The 19879-nt window shown below is 44.2% G+C and overlaps 1 protein-coding gene across 1 annotated transcript in view; it reads right to left on the bottom strand.

The window, feature by feature from the left end:
* Window positions 1-8102: 8102 nt before the first annotated feature.
* FGFRL1 (fibroblast growth factor receptor like 1) overlaps window positions 8103-19879 on the bottom strand; it is a 165431-nt gene continuing 153654 nt past the window's right edge. Inside the window, 3 exon segments of the mRNA XM_057379130.1 lie at window positions 8103-11605; window positions 14352-14705; window positions 17818-18102. Coding sequence (XP_057235113.1) covers window positions 11196-11605; window positions 14352-14705; window positions 17818-18102 — 1049 coding nt within the window. The 3' untranslated portion in view covers window positions 8103-11195.

Raw genomic sequence — 19879 nt, 5'->3', positions numbered from 1 at the left:
ATATGCTAGGGACATTGCCTAAAAGTATTAAAAATGCTACCATTTGACAGTCTTGGAAGCAACAAAATGGGTTTCTTATTGACCAATACTTGTGACACATACGTTAACCATAATAAAATAACTGTAACTTCATCACTGAACACAGCAGTAATATACTTTGTCTCTGTAAACTCTCTTCATTGGTTTCTGTAAAATTAAAATAGCATCAGGAACACATTTTTACATTAAATTATCTTAACAGCACATACACTGAAGGTTTCAGAAATTTTTGTTTTTCGTTACCATTTCTAGAATTCTGAATAGCTAAACATTCAAAATTTAATATAACATTGTTAGAAAAAATCTACACCTGGTATATTTTCCCCTGTACTGGTATCTCCAGCCACAATCTCAGTAATGAAAAACCATCAAGATTAACAAACCAAACACGTTCCCTGGACAGCCTGGTCATCCATAATTGTTGGAAGCAGCCACTTCCCTTTTCTGCCAAAATATTGTCTATCATTTGTTGCCTGATACTCCTGGAGGGACTTATCAGAGTTTAATAAATAATTTGAACCTGCTTGGTAAAGTTTCCATTTAATGCTAGTTGAAATGTGAATTATTTATCACAATTTTCCCTCCCCCTCAGCTTTTATTAAGGACAACACACAGTGCTTGATAGAAGCTTCAGATTTTTTGATGTGCATGAGCTGGAACCACACACAGATAAATTTCTGTGGTAGCTGTAGGACAAAGGGTTGGTGTTGACACATCTTGCACARTTCTTCCAGGATGGTACAAATTTCCCCACACATTTCTCTTGTCCATACTTGTCCAGGAAATGAAGGGAAAGAAAKGACATAGCACAGTGCTGATGACAGCAGCTGTGGAAAGCTGCCAGCTCCTTAAGGGAAATGAGCTTTTCTCCCAAGAAGTCTGGCATAAGGATCTTAATCTTGCTTTGCCACCCCTGAAAGACACTAAAACATAGAATCATAGAATTGTTAAGAGATCACTGAGCCCAATCATTAACCTAGCACTGCCAAGGCCACCACCAAACCATGTCCCCAAGTGCCACATCTGCACGTCTTTTAAACTCTTCCAAGGATGGTGACTCCACCACTGCCCTGGGCAGCCTRAGCCTGACAACCCCTTCTGTGAGGAGTTTTTTCCTAATATTGAATCTAAACCTCCCCTTGTGCAAATAGAGGCCATTTCCCCTTGTTCTTTCTCTTTGTTATCTGGGACAAGAGCCCACAGATGTCCAGTGACTTCTCAAAGCAGCACTGCTGATATAACGAGGAAGGTGATGGCTTTGGACAGACATTAATTTGGTGCATGGATCCAAGTTCAAATCTCTGCTCTTCCTGCTCCATAAAAACCTTTTCATTTTTCTATATTTCAATGTCTCTGATATACAGTGGGAGTGATTATTGCTATGATTCACAGGGATGTAAATTAAATAATCAAAAATTTCTGGAGTGCAGAGACCCTGGAAATGGAGAGTTACCATTTACCTACACAATGGATATCATATTCTATCATAAAATTATTTARCAAGTAGTTTATTTTTAAATACTATTTTGACCTTGATTTGCTCATGCGATTTTCCACCTTTGGGTTTGTGGGTCTGAGTTCCAGCAATGATGGCAGAACAAATGCTGCAGGGACTGGCACTTTAAATGCTGGTTGCAGAATCGTGTTTACACAGAGGTCCCAGCTGTCAAGSAACCAAGAAGCAAGTGAAACAGAGCTGTGCTGACTTTATGGCCCCTTACAAATCTTTTCTGGCATATGGGAGTATTAGGCCTTGAGAACCAAAATGAGAGAAAAGTGTTTTATCACTTTTCTGTGACAGCAGGCTGAACCTGTCCTTACATGCAGCCTCTGTCACGAATGCACTTTTGGAAGGGAGTCTCAGATAAACATCAGAATGCTCCTCTTGTGATGTCAAGAGGGAGAGCTCTTTGCTCTCACTGAACCATGGCAGAGGCCAGCTCAGGTTCCCTGGCAGGGCTGGGGCCAGCAAAGAGTGGCTGGAGCCCAGTGATGAAAGCTGGGTCTTGGACCAGCAGGAGATYCCATCCCACACACCTCTCCCCTCTCATCCTCTTGTTTTGTTTCCTATTCCTGCAGACAGGGAGAGGTCAGGAGGCTGCCAGCCTGCAGACACAGCAGCATAAGGGAAATCATCACTGTTTGCTGAGGTCTCTTCCAGGTTTGGGCAAAGGTAACACAAATGGACAATTCATTGATTTGCKGCATATTTCTGTATTTTTTCCAGTGTTGTATTTCAGTGCCAAAGCCAGGTTCATCCTTTTGTTTGTTGGTACCTGGATTACAAATTCAGCTTATTTTGGTGGCTTTAGTGGAAGAGGAAACAACACCTGGGGTTCTTTCTCTCCACCCAGAAACCAAACCACCTTTGAGAGGTGCCAGTTTCTCTTCCCTTTTTTTAGAAATCTTATGATTACTCTGTTGCTAATTTTTCTAATTCTCCAAAGGAAAAAAAAAAAAAAAAGATGAATCTAGACTTTAAAACACCCTTACATGTCTTTATAAGCCAGGCAAGACATGAATACACTTTAAATGAAAGACCTTCAGCAGCGACATACTCAAAGGTAATTCCCTGTTCCATAGTGGGCATTGGGAGCTCTAATTTATTCTGGGACTGAGGAAGCCCCCAGAGGTGCTCCAGATGCTTCCTGAGATCCAGCACACATGGATTGGCCAAAGCAATGCCTTGGCTTTACCCTGGAAACCTTTGGTGCCATGACACCAGTCTCTCTCATTTTTTATTTGCCCCTCCTTACATTCATGACTCCTCTTTTCATATTCACCTCCTGCCTGAGACAGCATTAGTGAATAGATTAACATTTTCAATTTTCAATATTAATAACATTAATGTCAGGCCAAACCTGTTCCTTACATGCAGGATTACATTAATATTGAAGTAACTCATCGAAATTTGCCTTAAACCCTTACCCAGGTCCTCAGCAAYATTTCAGATCCCAGCTCTTGGTTTCAGGATCTGGACCTCCATCTTCATCTGTCTAATTAAATCATTAGCTTTAAAATCCTTCACCATTTCCTACCCAATAATAAAGCACAGGAAAAAGGGGCTGTAACCTTCATGAATATTTATTTTTTCAGCAATGAAGGAGCAAGTTTACCCAACAGCTTTTCTAACTGATTGTCTGCAGCACAAGGAAGCTATGGCCACGTTAATGCAAGCAGTRGTAGTTTATTGTTTTAGTAGACACTTCTTTTTCCTTCCTTTTGAATAAATACACCGCAGGGTCTGGGAGGACGTGTGCCAAGAGCATTACTGGGCGCAGCCACAGCCGAACAAAGCGCAATCCTAATCATAACAGAGYGAGCAAGTATTGTTACAAATGTTCTCTTTAGTATGGAAATGAGCCAGGGGTAATAAAAACACCATAAAAACGTCAAAATGACCGATCACCGCGAAGCGCTGGCCTTTTTATAACCAAAACTTGCAACGAACTTAGAAAAATTCCCGTGTTAAGAGAGATGCCATTTTTACTTAACATTATTGTTCGACTTCTTCTCAGTTGGTTAAATGATTGCAGAAGAGAACAAGTTCAGAAGGGCATCAGTAAAGACCTGATTGGTATTAAATGGCATTTGAGCACGATGGTGAACTCAGGATGGGAACAAACTGGGCATTGACATTAACACTGCTACTGCCTCTTTATGGGAAYATGGGACATATTTAGGTGCTAATTGTTTGAACAGCATCAATAACACATAATGCTTAATAAGATACAAATGAAGAGCAGTGTAACTCGTGTAATTCCATCAGAAAAYGCTCAGGAACAGCAGCTTGACTGTAATTACTCAGATCAAAGGGAAAAAGGCATTTTGAAGTCTGGTCTAAAGTGTTATTTATTACTCCTTTCACTAAAGCATAGATCAGCTCGGATAGAAATAGCAATTTGGGCTGGATTTGGTTAGTGAAAATGCAGAAAAAAAAAGAATATTCATTGCTTTGCTGATGTCCACACATATTGGAGGATATATTAAATCCCAATTACAGCAGAAACTGGCAGAAAGGAAAAGAGAAAAGAAAGAAACAGTAAGTGTGTGAGCTGAAATGGGGACAAATAAAGGTCATTACTCCATGTATTGCTTGCAGAGACCCAAATCTGATAAACACAAAGGTGCCTTGGCTATATAAAATATATATATAAAATAAATGGGCACCCTCTTTCCTCCAGACTCCATAAATAGACAACATATATGTGCCCCATAACAGTGACTATAACATCACTATTTCAAATGTGGTTTTACTAGTCATCATTTCCGATTTCCAACCACAATAATCCACATTTTTGGAGCTGGGACTTGCTCATGGCATTTTTACATACGTTCCAAACTTTTAAAAGCTGAGAATCTTGGGCGAAGAAATGCATTTCTGGTAAGTTAAGGGGAAGAGAAAGTCTATACCCACAGCACCCTACTGATTAGCATTTTCTGCCAGGTCCAGAGTACAGAACTGACCTGGCAGGTGGTCTGGGTGCATCCCAGCACATTTGGATGACAGACCCTAACCCATCCCAGCACATTTGGATCATAAATTCACAGAATGGAATGGGTTGGAAGGGACCTTTAAAGGTCATCTGGTTCCACCCCCCTGCAATGACAGGGACATCCTCAACTAGRTCAGGTTGCTCAGAGCCCTGTCCAACCTGGTCTTGAATGTTTCCAGGGATGGGACATCCACCACCTCTCTGGGCAGCCTGATGTTTCACTATCCTCATYRTAAAAGAAYYTTTTYCTTATATCTAGTCWKAGATTTTAACATTTAAAGAGKAATGAGAAACTGCAGGATATTAAGAGGGTGTAATTGGTCAGTGGTCTGTAATTTGTCTCACTGGTTTGGTTCTGTGTCTTGGCGCTCCCTGCATTTACAGGATCGTCAAGGTTGGAAGAGAYYTTCAAGATCATCCAGCCCAACTCTCAACCCATCACATCCACAATCACCCCTAAACCTCCAAGTGCCACATCCAGACACCTCCTGAACACTTCCAGAGATGATRACTCYACCACCTTCCTGGGAAACCTATTCCCATGCCTAACCACTGTTTCAGTGAAAAATGTATTCCAGTTATCTAATCTGAACTTCCACTTGTGCAGTTTAAGGCCATTTCCTCTCATCCTCATTGAGCCCAACCTTCACCTCACTACACCTCCCTTTATTTCACTACACCTTCCTTTCAGGCAGCTGTGGAGAGCAGTGAGGTCCCCCCTGAGCCTCCTCTAGACTAAATAACCCCCAGTTTCCTCAGGACATACAGGATGACAGWCTCTATCCCACCCCAAAACACCTGAGGACAGACCCCAGCCCATCCCAGCACATTTGAATGACAGACCCTTGTGAGAACACACAGGGYCACGCTGCTGTTTGCACAAAGCGGCTGTAAATGTTGATGCAGAGCCCCAGTTTATATAAATAAGGCCATGACTGCAGCTGGGAAATGCTGGGATCACAGTGCCTGGAGGCAGCTGGAGCTGGGGGTGCAGCCTGGATGTGYAATTGGGTGCCCATCGTTGCTGTGGGGTCACTCACACAGCCAAGGGCATGGACATGCTCTGGCATCTCCTTTTCTCTGCAGCTCAACTGCATTTCCTTAGGGCCAGAAGAGACCACTAGGTTGACCTCATCTGGGATCTATGAATCCCTTTCTCCCAATAACATTCCCAAAATCTTCCATCCAGCTGAGCACACTGTACACAAAGCACCCAGCCTTGAAGATTTTGAGCTGCAGTGTCTACCTGTTCCATTGACAGCTCCTTCCAAAACGTGTGTATTTTCTGTCTGTGTGTCTGGCTTCATACTGGGGCCATCATTAATTCCTGCCACATCTCTGTGTCCATGGGCCAGCCAGTGCAAAGATGTAAAAACCTTGCAGTGACTCCATGTGTCTGACTGATTTCCCAATGGACACAGCAGGGATTTTTTTCCCACTGGCATCTGCAAGAGCTGGAGTGAGCTCTGTGTGGGGAATAATTCATACTGTAGGGGTCTCTYMCAACYTAAATGATTCCATGTTAAYCAYCGACTTTGAGAAATTTGGAATCCTGGTATGCTCAAAGTGCCTCATGTAGGCAGAGGTGCTGACCAGGTAGGAAAGCCATAATAAATTCTCCATTAATATCTGACCACCTCCCAAGGTTTCCTCACCTCTGCATCTTTCCCAGGTCTTTATTTCAGTATTTTAAACCTCTCAAGAGTTTCAGACAGCCACAGAAATGCAGTCAACAGAGAAATATTTCCTCTTTCCCACCCCAAGTGTGCAATTTCTGCACAGGGATCTTTGGGTCAGRGGCCCAGGTCAGGTCAAGATGAAGTCTGGGTGAGGGCCAGCTTTTCTGAATTTAAGATGTCACAGCTTGGACATTTGCTGGCTCTGGAGTGAGTAGTGAGACATTCACAGGTTTGCCTCAAAAGAGGTGGAGGWGCTGGGCTTGACCTTGAAATCCCTGCTCCACTCCAGGTACTCCAAAATTTCACCTTGCTGATTAAAATTTGSCTCCCAGTGCAGTTACAGCATCTGGCTCTACAAGTGAACAGATTAAAAACTGKTTTTTTGTTTCCCACTAAAAACCAGAAACCTTTCCCAACCCATCAAAAAAGTAATGCCTCTGCTAGATTCACAGAAGCTACACAAAATACTGGACCATGCTGTGGTACCCAGATAAATTTACAATCTTTCTGCTTTGCCCTCCAGCACACACTCCTGATGTGTGCTGACACACAAACCCACACAGAGCCATCCTTCCCTTCAAAACACAGAACTCAAACACATATTAACACAATTCCAGGCTTTTATTCCTTTTTTTTCCTGCAACTTTTATTACAAAGCCACAGACACACCGTGCCATTCTGTCTCCTTTGATGTGTCCAGTTACCGTATTTGTCACCGACAGAAAACAACACAACACTTTTTTATCTTCAATGTCTGATAAGTTTTCATTTCCAAAGGGGCCGACCACAGAAAGATTGTCCATACAAAGTTTAAAAATGCCACGCAGAAACTGGCAGGTAAACCCATGTTTGATCTGTAATGCAAATAAAATTAACAAAGATAATGAGTTTTAAGCCTAAAATTCCTTTGATCTTTGAAGCTCCATGGTTTTAAAAGCACAACTRCCCTTCTGTACCACAACGTGGGATGTACATCTATATGCCTATATGCACATGTATACAAATATATAAAACAAATTTTTCTATGTTCAACATAGGGTCAGTTACTAGCTGGCAAGACAATGGATTTCTTTAAACACCCTCTATTCAGGAATCAAGATGTATCCAAATCTTTCCCCACTGAGTAAAAGCCATATTCATACACAAGCATGACCTGGTTGAATTTATTTAAACAATGGAAGACTTTCCAATCTATGCAAGGCACAATCAAGCCCTAAAATTCAATGGCATGCAGTTGGGCTTGGGGCAGAGTGACTCAGAAGAGCGCTTGCAGATATCCTTTGAAGGAAAAAAATTCCTCAAAAATGTGAAATCCACCCAGGCACAGCAAGCCAGAGCAAGGCTCAGACAAAAAACGCAGCACCTCGTAAACAGGGCATGTGATGAYATTTTCCTGGGGGGAAATTTCACACCATTTTTGGTGCTCAGGATGGAGCAGATACTCCAGACAGGATGAGATCCCCACGCTTTTTACAAATCAAGACCTTTGTAGATTCCCTCATGGTGCATCCAAAACCAGAGCTGCCTTCTCAGYCCAGCTGCCCTGGGCTGATGCACCATCCACGCTGGGTAGTTTAATGCAGAATTTGCCTTTGGAGACCTCTGCCAGCAGCACTAGAAATTTATCTTTAATTCAGGAGCTTTGAAGGGCAAGAAGAAGCCACTCCTTCCACTTGAACCATCTGGCAAAATGTAAAGATTTTGACTGCACGATACAGCACCACAGAGATGAGTCACAAGGGGCAGAAGGCACTGGTGCACAGCCTGGAATTCTGTGCTGTGTGGGAAATGCAGGATTGCTTCTCTCAACCCACTCACCCTCTCTGAGGCTCAGAGATAGAGCTGCCACTTGAACCAGTGCTGTCAGAAAATCTCTCAGGGTTTGCTCAGAGCTCAGTGTTCACTTCCACCTCTGAAGTTGGAGTCAGTACCACTCACAGCACGGGTTAGAAGCGTCTCCTCTGGCCCAGAGAGCAGAGAAGGGCACGGGCTCACAGGGAATTCTGCCCTTTGCCATGTCCCTAATGCTGCTGGAATGTGCAGGAGCCTGGGACACACCATAGTGGAGTGAGCATCTTCCCACAGGCACAAGGTATGAGAGGTAGCCCTTAGTATCTCTCATGGAAACAAACTCTCTTCCTGAAACAAATGTGATGCCCTTAGTGTACAGAGTTTTTTAAATTTATTCTTTTTAATTAAATGACTCAACATACTATAGCCATTAATAACTCCTGCCCAAACCATGCCTTACATCCATGCCTCATATGGATGTAAGTGCACACATTTATATCAGTGCTCACATTTAAACTCCTCTCAGCTCTCCCTGAGGATGAGAGAATGCATATGAAGATACCCTTAATCTGAATTTAGCTTTTAGGATTTCATAAATTCATATTAACAAGGTTTAACTGAACCCTCCTGCTGAAAAAGAAATAATAGTTTTCAATGTGCTGCTTTATTACAACCTCTGCAGGAGGAGCACCACGAGGGATGGTCTTCCTCKAGGGGTTATTACATGGATAACCTACTCCCAAGGTAAGAAAAGGACTTTTTGGAGCAGAATGTATTGAAGAAAGCAGGATCTGAYGTGTTTCACTGAATTGGGGCCCCCTCTCACAGCGCTACGGCTGAGCAAACAGGGAACTGTTTGGTTTGCTGGCGATTCAAACAAACCACCAGAAAAAAAAATCACTGCGGGTCAACACAGAGCAAATACCTTCAGAAATGTTCAGGGAAAAGCAAAGCCTAAAGCACAGCTTTGTTTCAGATTAAATAAAGTGTTTCACTTTTAAATGGAGCAGCTGGTTTGGTGAGGATCTCTTTCATGGAACAGGCTTGAGCAGGAAGTAATTCCAAACTTAACAACTAGCATGCATCAAATTTTCTTTTTTTTTTTACCGTCAAACTTTAAATTAAAAGAAAACAGTTGCAGCATTGCTAAACCTGCCTTCTCCAAAGAAAATTCTGGCCCCTGAAGAGCTGTGTGCCTCTCAGTGGTGTGCAGCAGAAGGAAGGTTCAAGCCCCACTGAAAGGGATCAGATCCTGTGTTCTCTCCTCACTGTGCCCAGCTCACCCTCCACTGGCTCCTCCAGCAGCTGCAGTTACAAATTAAGTGTTTCACCCACATTTCATGATTTCCCCTTCCAAGAACCCTGAGGCCAAAGCTCCTTTTACAGCTTCACAAGTTATTATGCTTTGATTTACAAAATTTTCTTAAAAAAAAAGACAAAACCACAACAAACCACTGCAGGTTTGGTGCTTAAAAAAAGAATAAAACATCCTCCCCACACCCCCCAAAAATGCATAGTGAAACAGCTTTCCCTGCTGCTGAAGATGGCTGGGGTCCATGAGAAGTGATCTGGCCACRGCAGATCCTCACAGCCAGAATATAGACAATGGAAAAGGCCAATTTCTGATGGACAGGATGGTACCAGCAGCATCTGAGGTGACAGGAGATGACACCTGGCTAGTGAGAAAAGGCATAGAGACARGTGGCCTCCAGGTTAGGAGAAGCACAGCTGGTCATAAGCTACATCGAGTGTATTCTGAGCATGGCACCTACAGAACCTGAAAAAAAAAATCTTTATTTTCTTTGATCAAAAATACGTATAGAAATGCCTGTTTCGAGGAAAATATCATACATTTTTCTTTTCTTGTTTAACAAAATAAATTAAATATACATGACTTCTGTTTAAACTCTATATAGAATTACAAAGGTTTTATATTTTGCAATTGGATTCATTYCCAGTCCATATAGGTATTTAATATGGTCCTTATTTATTTTCTCTTCCATTTTTACTGTTGTTTGAACTGCAATGTTTCATCATTTACGAAGTGATATCTGAGGGAAGGGGACAACCACACACAACCTAGGTGGGTATTTCTCAAATGCATTTTCTTCCTACAAGATTACTTCATTCTCTTTGCTTCTTACTATTTTTTTCTAATGCTTTCATGTACTTTGCATTGATGCAGAAAATCCAGCAGCTTCTCACTGTAAGCCATCAGAGAAGGACAGTGTGTTTTGTTTTCTTCACCATCAGCAGTTCAATTATTATTATTATTAATTATTATTATTTCTTAAATATAAATATAAAGGTGTTCTGTACAATGTTCCTCTTTCCTTCTTTCCTTTTTCCTGGCAGTGGCACTGAGTCCTGGGACCAGGGGATTGGAGTTGATCTGCAGAACATCCCAAGAGAAACAAGATGCCTTCACCTTGCAGAAGCTGAACCGACCAGCTTGGTTTGCTGATTGTGCTGACCATGACTGAGAAGCACCTGGCATTTCACCTTGTGAACAGAAATTGTGTTTTCCAGACCCTCTTGTGTTATTTTTCCTCCCTGGAAGAGATGAATGGCTCACGTCTCCTGGTGCTTTGACACTAAACCTCAAGTACGTCAGAACTTGAGTTCCCCAGAGCGGGACAGGACTGGGGGCWTCCCACCAAAGCAAGGGATGCACAGCTGGCACAGGAACAGCTGTGCCCATCCAGGAAAGTACCACACACACCTCTGGCTGTATCTGCTCCTTTTCAGTAACACAAGGAAGGAGATGGTGGTTCACATCCCCGTGTCCCGTCTTGCTTGTTGCCACTTCRATTAAAATATCCAGGAAGGCTCTGCTGCTGGAGACAGCTGCCCCTCTGCTGTGATTTGGAGTTCCTTCATTATTCCTTGGCTACATCCTGATTGCAATAATTAAAAAAAAAAAAAAAATCTCTTTTCTCTCTCTGTCTTTCTCTATTATATATATATTTATATAGATAGATATAGATATATACACATATATATATACACACATACACACACGCATATACAATTATATATATATGTATATATATATTTAAAATTATATATATATATATAATCTTTTCTGTCTGCTTTGCCTGCTGCTGGCAGTGAGAGCTGACTCGGAGCAGTCTCTGCTGAGGTACCACGAGGAAAAGCCCAAAAGAGCCACTGTACACGGGGCCAACCCTTAGCACTGGTACTGGATGTGCTGGTGCTGGTGGACCTTGCCCTCCACGTGCGAGTGGGTGTGGGTGTGGATGTCCGTGTAAATCTTTGGGTACATTTTGGAGGCCATGGCAGGGGCCAGGGCAGGCCCCTGGGACAGTAAATGCTGCTGCTGGGCCACGTACTCCTCGTAGTTGATGGAGGAGATGCAGTCTTTGTCGGGGAGCTGCGGGACGCAGATCCTGTCGCGGGGCTGCGGGCGGTGCGCSGGGGCGGCGGCCGGAGGGGAGCACGGCTTCTTCTTGGACTGGCACAGCCACAGCAGGATGGTGCCAAAGATGAAAACAGCCCCGGCAGGGATGCCRATGATGACGGGCCAGGGAAGGCTGCTGGCTGAGGAAGGGGGCACAGGTGCGCTCGGGGGTTTGGGATCTGGTGAGACACAGAGAGAGACAGAAAGAGTTAATCAAACGCAGGCAAAGCGGATTCAAAACAGATGTCACACCCGGGCTGGCTGACAACCCTGCCAGACCAAGTAAYGAGGGAGAAATCAAGCCAGCCCATGATGTTTGGTAACTGCTTTACTTCTCAGCGCTCCTGGAAGGACAAGAAACTCATTTTCTCTGGTTTAGGGGTCAGGAGGGKAGTCTTTGGGGGATTTTATAACTCTCTTGTCCAAGTTTTAATGGATGCACACTAGAGCCAGCCTGAGATGGTTTCCAACACTCTCACTCTGCGATGGAGTGGGCTTTGCTGCCCAGATTGAAGGACACAACACAGGACATGCCAGTAAAACCTCWCTGTCAGCAGCCCAGGAGGCACAGTCAGGMTKCYCAGAGCCACAGCACGCTGCCCACCMASCCCTGCCAGGAGCAGCTCTGAATGCAAGGGCTTCAGACACTCTTTATCAACCCTGTCCGGCAATCCTGGAGCTGCTCAGCAATGCKCCACCATGGCAGGGAGAAGGAATGTGGGGTTTTGGAGGTGTTGTCTTGAATTTCTTGTGTGKCTGGGAGGAAAGCTGAAGGATGGGAAARATRTAGGTGAGCTGGTGGCCCAAGCCAYGGAGAACTCAAAGTTCMCTCAGCATTGCAGTGTGTCCCCAGCTTCCTTCACCAAATGGGCTCTCCCTCCACCAGTCTCTTCACAGCTGCTGTTGGCTTTTCAAGGGCAATAAATTCAGCTACTGGAGGAAATAAAATACTTTGGACACCATCTTTAGACAACTACCTCCTCTTTTATCTCTCTGCTGTTGGCAGTCTGCACATTCCAGGTTTCTCAGCCTGATTTTCTGATTTGTAGACCCAAAAGGAGTCCTGGGGTAGGATTCTAGCTATGAAAATCCTTCTCTAGGTGGCTACCAGCTGGACTATCCAATGCCTCGAAGCATACCCAGGCACAGAACTCAGCTTGCAGGGAGACACTCGGGAAACTTCAAATACCACAGGCTATCCAAATCATTCAGTATGTTATAATCAAACATGTATCACTTAACTTTAAACCAAACTTCTTTAAGACACTAAAGTCTTTTTCTCTCCTTGACAAATAATCCTATGGGCAGTTTGAAATGTTAAATATATACCATGTGGTGTCTTTGAAGTTAGGAGGACCTACACTTTGACCTCAATAGATGAAACTTTTGATTCACCAGCACTGGAAATTACAGAATAATTTAGGCTGGAAGAGGAGTCTGGTCCAGCCCCCTGTTAAAAACATGACAGGAACAGAGAACTGACCCATCAGCTGACCACGAAAACAGAAGTCTTCATGTTGGTTGGCAGAAATCCTACGCTAGGCTGATGTTTTGATTCATCCATGTTCCTTGGAGCTATCTATGTCAAATCTGGTAGATTTACAAGCAAAATGGTCTTTTTTAAACTCATGGCTTTACAACCACATCTTTGCATTTTAGGGAAATCTGTGTTCTCCTTCTCCATCACTGCCAAAAATAACAGGCCTGCAGGCTCTGGTTCTGGCATGAGGCCTCATCACAGTCCCATTTAAATCCAAGAAAATCTCCCCCTGATTTCAGTGGGAGCTGGATCAGACTCTCATAGGTCAGAAATTCCCAGAGGCTTTGACTTATATCCCACCCATGCTGCTTTTTCCTTACTGACAGGCCTTTCAGTTAGAGTGTAGTCCTAAATCCAAAATATTTATCAGGGTAGAACTGCACAGTCAGAAGACAAAGGAGAAAATGACCAGGCAATGTCTCAAACACATTGGATACAGTCTCAGTTGGATGTGGCCACCAGCTCTGAGGTCTGGGGAGAGAAGGCAACAGCTGCAAGTTTGGTAGAGGGGCCCCAGAGGACCACTGGTTAAGAATTTAACTAATCAATCATTCTGTTTTTCACACTCATTCATTTAATTTCCTTGTGACCGGGACAGTTTTTATTCTTCTCTCCTTTTATGGGCCTCCATCATTGTTTCCTTTTACCAGTAAAAGCAATATAAATAAGGGCAAGAGAAAGGAGAAATGTTAGGAAATGAGGCTGCAAACTGTGCTGTTGTTCAGTTCCCCTCTCCCATCCTGCAGCCAATTGCTGAAGTGATTTTTAACTGCAGTATCTTTTCCCAGCTTGCTCCTCTTTCATACASGAGCTGATAATTCAATTTATTTCATCTCAGTGACTGAGAAGGGACCTCACCAATGTCTTTAAGTATCTGCAGGGAGGTGTCAGAGCAGGGACCAGGCTCTGCTCAGTGGTGCTGGGCAATGGGTGAGGAGGGAATGGGCAGAAACTGATACACAGGAASTTCCACCTGAAYGTGAGGAAGAACTTTCCTGTGCAGTGACCAAACACTGGATAGATTGTCCAGAGAGGGYGTGGAGTCTCCCTTGCTGGAGATATTCCAGAATTGTCTGATTGCAATCCTGTGCTCTGTTCTCTGAGGACCAGATGTCCCACTGTGGTCCCTTCCAGCCTGACCCATTCTGTGAGTCTGTGATTATTCCCCGTGAAGGGAGAAAAGAAAAAGTCATCAACAGGATTTCAGCAAGGACTGATTTAAATGAGGGTTGCTTTAAATCAGTCCCCCATTCATTCTTATCAGAATTGGGCTAGCCCAACCAGCACAGCATCAYAGAGGGCCTGGGAACCAATGGGCACCAGGAGTGAATTAATAAATATGATGCAGGCTGTTGGTACAGATGGATGAAAAGGTCCCAACTGACCTGGCAGGACTGTGAGAAAAGCGCTGCGGAAGCTGTAGCCCATGGTGTTTGCCCCGAGGCAAATGTACATCCCTGCATCCTCCTCCTTGGCTCGAGTGATCATCAGTTTGTTCAGGTAGGAACCATCTGGACGGGACCAGACCTCCCCCGTGGGCAGCACGACAAACTTCTGCCCCCCAACATCGATGGTGGAGTTGTACTTGCTCTCRGTGCCATACTCCACCCTCTTCAGCCACTGGATGACGGGTTTGACGTCGCTGCGGACCTTGCACTGGAAGGAGGTGGTCCCACCGTAGTCCACTGTCGTGTTGACCGGGTGTGTCCCTGTCAGGATGGGCTTGGACCTTGTCCTCTCTGCACAGAAACACAGGGAGAGCCATGAGAAAAGGTGCTGGGCAATTTCAGTAACTTGCAATTGCAGAAACACAGGAAAAAGGTGTAGGAGAGACGCAAAATCATAGTTCAGTCCAACTCCCTGCCCCAAGGCAGGCTGAGATCTCTGCAGACTTCTGACACACAGACCTGACACACATTTGCCCAGCCTCTGCCAAAGCCTCCAATGCAGATGCTCTCCAGTCTCTCCAGATAACATTGTCTGAGGCTTAGCAAGTCTGGTCTCATGTTTAACCCAAATCTCCCTGTTTCCAACAAAGACATTCCTTTTCTACCTGCATCAGACCTGGAGAAAAGAATGGTTTCTCTCCAAGCCCTTGTATTTTGGAATATTTTCTTCATCCCTCTCTTCTTCACACTGACAACTCTCCTACTGTGGTTCTGTGATGCTCTTACCACCATGATGTTCTGTCTCTTACCACCATCACATTTATAAATCCATTTACAGGTGAGTAAGACAGAGCCTTTAGGTGCTGTCAGACACAACCTCAGGTTTTTACCAGTTTATCTACAAGTACCTATCTATAAAGAACTCACACCAGAACTACTGTTTGGGGATGGTGGARGGTGGGATGAGACATATTCTTTTTCCTGTTGGTCTTCTCAAATGCTCCCCAAGGACAGATAAAATCAGATGGGAAAAGACCCGTTCTTTCACAGACGGTGGCAGGCTGTGGATGTTCTTATGTTTGGTCTGGGAGTCCTTCAGGAGATACCTGTCACCTCTCTTACTGGGCCTTGGAGCTGTCCATGGGGACCAAACTCTATGAGGAGCCATCCCATGTCATGTCATCAGCCCTACCTGTGAGGAAGATCTTAATTTCATCCTCCCCTCCCTGCTTTTATCGTTCCATTCTTTGGTATAATCATCACCCCACTCACTATGGAGAAAATTTTTGGTGGAGGAAGAGCTCAGAAGGCTTGTGCTCTTCTAGCCAATAACAAAATCCTCTCTCATAAATTATTTTTGCCTCAAGTCTCATGTAAGGAAGGAAACAAGATGGAAGGAAAGGAAATCAAACTGAAGAGGTTCACAACACCATCCCTTGCAAGGAAAGGAAATCAGACTGAAGAGGTTCACAGGACCATCCCTTGCAGCATGATCCCAAGTCTTAGGTTGTGTCAGCACCACATAAAGTGAAAGGAAAAATGYATCCCTCATTCTGAGGAATGTTTGATTGGTTTTTTTTTAGCATTACAATCAGATAAATCCGTCACCGTTTCCAGACAAGGAGGTACTGCAAAGCTCCATCCTAGACACAGAGAGAAATTCTGCTATCACAGTGGGTGGTAACTGCTGGCAATCATCAACTCCTTTTGATGGCAAACACTGCTGGATTGAGCATGTGACAAAACAGCTCCCACCAGCCCTGGCTTTGGAAAGAGAGAGGAAGGAACAATGGACCCTCTTTCAGAAACTCGGGATWCGTTCAATAATGAGGGCTCTAAAGATGTGCTTGGGAAACAAAAATACCACAGTAGTCTCTGTAGGCTTTGCCTTGGGACTGTGAGCAGCAATCACAGCCAGGGAGACTGAGACTCAGATAAGCAGGAATTAGGAGTGGAGGCTCRGGGTGAGGGGGGGAAAGGAGGAAATTGAATAAAACCTATAATGCTCCACAGAATGATGTTAAAAATAGAAAGATGTCTGAAAACTGCCTAATGCCCTTATCTCCTTGACTCTGGTTCCAGCTTTGGTTACTGTTTTCACTCCTAGCCAGCAAAAGCTAATGAAAACAAAGGTTACATACATCTTTAAGTTGATAAAAACCTAGATAAACAGGGACACAGAAAGGGGTTTGTTCCTGGTGCTGTCTGGTTTTGATGAAGTGAAAATGCCACAGCTGCCATTAGGATGGGGCTTGATTCATTTCCCTGCCTCTGCTCCTGGTTTTAGTGTAAACACATGTTTTTACTGTCTCCACACAGCTGCATCTTTATCAATCCCAGATGTCCAGCAGGTTTGTGCCTTCAGAGCCCGACAGAGCTTCCCACATGTGCTTTTAATTCCTGCCATTCTAGAGAAAGGGCTTATCAGAGAACAGATCTTTACGTTTAAGAACAATCTCTCGCACTGGGATAAACTTTCTCATGATAAAATGCATGCACAGACAAACAACATGTTTTCCAAGGGCTGGGATAGCCCTCCATGGCCCTGSTCCTCATTTATGAAGGCTGCTCAGTCTTCCCTCCACTCAGCTCATCTTCTCCTCTTTCTTGAGCTGGCTGCTCTGTAATCACAACTTACGATGATGTCATAGAAAAGCACAATGATTTAAGAATAAGAGCTCTTCTCTGGTAAATTTAGGAAAGATTTGAGTGTAATTATTCTCAGCAATAATCGGGGAAACAGGAGATTAGAGAGCAAGAGTCAGAACAGCTAGATAATAAGAAGAGCAATTTACCTCACCACAATTCAGGGTAATCCCCCACAGCTCATCTTCTAAGGACTGAATCTTTAAAGCTGTGTAGGCATCTAAAGATACAGACAGGACCCTAGTGGGTGTTTTGGGGTTTTTTTTTTGTTTTAGTAACTCGTTTGTACCTGCTGGACCTTCAGATAGCCAAATATGTTTTGGAATCTGGCACTAAAGACCTGTGTGGCTAACCACACRACATAAGATGTCTGTTAATTCCCTTGGGACACCTCAAGATTATATTTTGAATTGACTGTTTTCACCCATTCTGACACAGTAGTCTGGGCCATCCTAGATATTTCCCCAACTCCTCCACGGTACTTGAAATGGCTTTTTTTCTGTTAGTTTTCAGTCTGTCCTTGAGTTAACTCTCTTGGTAGAAGACTGAACTGGGCAATGGTAAACTTTCATCACACAGATGATTGTTTCCCAAGTACCTGTCCTCATTCCAGCTCCTAAATTGTGTCGTTGCTCCTCTGTCTCACCGAGGTTTCAGGTTCATTCTAGAGTTTCAACAATGTCTCCTCTGATGTTTTTAGCACTTCCCCGTTCCCATGTCCAGCCATGGACATTGCACCCTCGCCATCACATTATCTGGACTGAGCCAGCCCCTTCTCAAAGCCCCCTCTCTGCTCTCCCCCAGAGGCTGCACTTACGGATCACTTCCACTTTGTACGTCGCGTTGATTTCCCCGACTCTGTTAAACACCCTGCAGGTGTACTTCCCGCTGTCCTCCGGCTTCAGRTTCTTCAGGTTCAACGTCCACTTCTTCTTCTTGTTCTCCCCAATCTCCTGGGGGGTCAGGGGCTTGTTGTCCTTCAGCCATGTGATGTCGGGCCGGGGGTTCCCGCTGGCCACGCACTTGAGGCGGATGGAGCTGCCGACGGGGCGGGCGATCACCCTCCTCCTCATCTTGGCAGGCTGAGTGAACCTGGGCCGGGCTGAAAAAGGCATTAAATGGACTGTGGTGAGCACAGGACACAAGCAAACAAGGAAATTGKTGTCAAGACTTATGGCCAAATTTGCTTGAGAGGCAGCCCCATAAATACCAGCGCATTACTCTCCCCCGTATCAGCTCAAACTGTTTCCCTTAGAAAATTCACCACCCAGCCCAATGCATTTGAATGTTTACTGGTCTGCTCCAGCACAGCACAACCCCAGAATTTCTGTGTCTGTAAGGCAGTTGCAGCAGACCATCTCACAAAATAATACCAAAATCACGCTATTGCAGCTGAAGGCAAAATGCAGCCCTGTAATCWCACTGTAAATTGTTACCATATTCCACAGTCCTTAGCCAAGACCAAAGGAAAATATTCAGATTCCTGTCACACTGACCATTTTCTCAATTTTTTTCCTTGTCACATGAAGCTTCATTTTCTGGAGATGTTATTCCCCTTAGCTCTCATTGGCTTCATTAGGACTTTAGAAGAGTCAACATCTTTTTAATACATAGGGAAGTCTCARCAGTGTGACAGATTTTGTACATTCAAGATCTGAACTTCACTGCATGCAATTCATTCAGCTTCAATACACAAAGTATTCCTGTTGAATGGTCCAAAGAAGCAAACAAAGAAATGTCCCAATAAAACCCCCATGAGAAACACCCAATAAAACCCCCATGAGTTTTTTATTAGTGGATACCCCATGCCAGTCCATCCCAAAACTGGGGAAGCTGAAGCAACAGCTGCTGGTGGACAGAAGCATGGATTAAGTCAGTAATCTTCTTTTAGCAAAGAAATCACCAATATTTCTAAGAGCAGAGACAAGAACATTGGAGAAATGCAGGTCCTCATCTGGCAAAATCAGAAATTTACTAAAGAATTTAAAAGAAATTACAAATTTCTCACAGTTATTTCAACTACACAATGACAGTCCRGGGGCACTTCTAACCACAGGTTGCTGCTGAGAATAATGCCAGTTATGACTCCCACTCAACACTTTCCCCTTCATCTAAAACACTTCTGCCAAATTCACCTGTCTACTTTTTTATTTTAGCAAAGTTAATTTGTCCTCCAAGTCTGTTCAGCACTTCACAGCAGCTTTCTGCCCCTGTTTTTGAACCCTAATTCTTTCTTACTGTGATCTCCCTCCCCAGCCTCAAAAGACAGTCACCCCAGATTTTTGCAAAAACCCTGCTAAATCTTCCTTKTTCCTAGGAAATAAGAGAAAGAGGTAATGAGTAGCCTGTGTCAAACAGGGCTGAATTATGCCCATCACAGAATTGCTAAATTTTCTATCAGAAAAAGCRTCTAAGATCATTGAGTCCAACCATTAATCTAACACTGCCAGCTCCACTGCTAAACTATGCTCCTAACCAGCACATCCACAAAGAGAACACCCCCCAATTTGAGTTTTTTGAGCACTCCCAGTGACAGTGATGCCCATGGCAGCTACAGGATGGCTGGTGGGACTCTCTGCCCTGCTTTGTGAGCTTATCCTTTAGTCCTCACCCCCTGCAGCCCTGGCCAACATCCCTCCCTCTTGGAAGGGGACACCCTTTGGCACACCCCTGTCCACAGAGCACTTTTCCTTAGGGGAAACCATCTGTCTCCACAGCCTTCTCTCGCCCCCCTTGGCTGTCATTTTGGGTCCCAGCCATTTCATGTTATTTCAAACTCCTGCTCAGAAATGCTTTGCTCTCCCTGCAGAGGCTTTCATGTGTAATCCAATGAACCAGAGTAACTCCGGCCCTGCGAGTGTTTGCCGTGACAGCTGAGC

Source organism: Malurus melanocephalus, unplaced genomic scaffold (assembly GCF_030028575.1).
Source record: "Malurus melanocephalus ecotype Western Australia unplaced genomic scaffold, MMel_1.1 scaffold_389, whole genome shotgun sequence".
NCBI classification, from domain to species: Eukaryota; Metazoa; Chordata; class Aves; order Passeriformes; family Maluridae; genus Malurus; species Malurus melanocephalus.
This window is presented reverse-complemented; position numbering and strand designations above follow the sequence as displayed.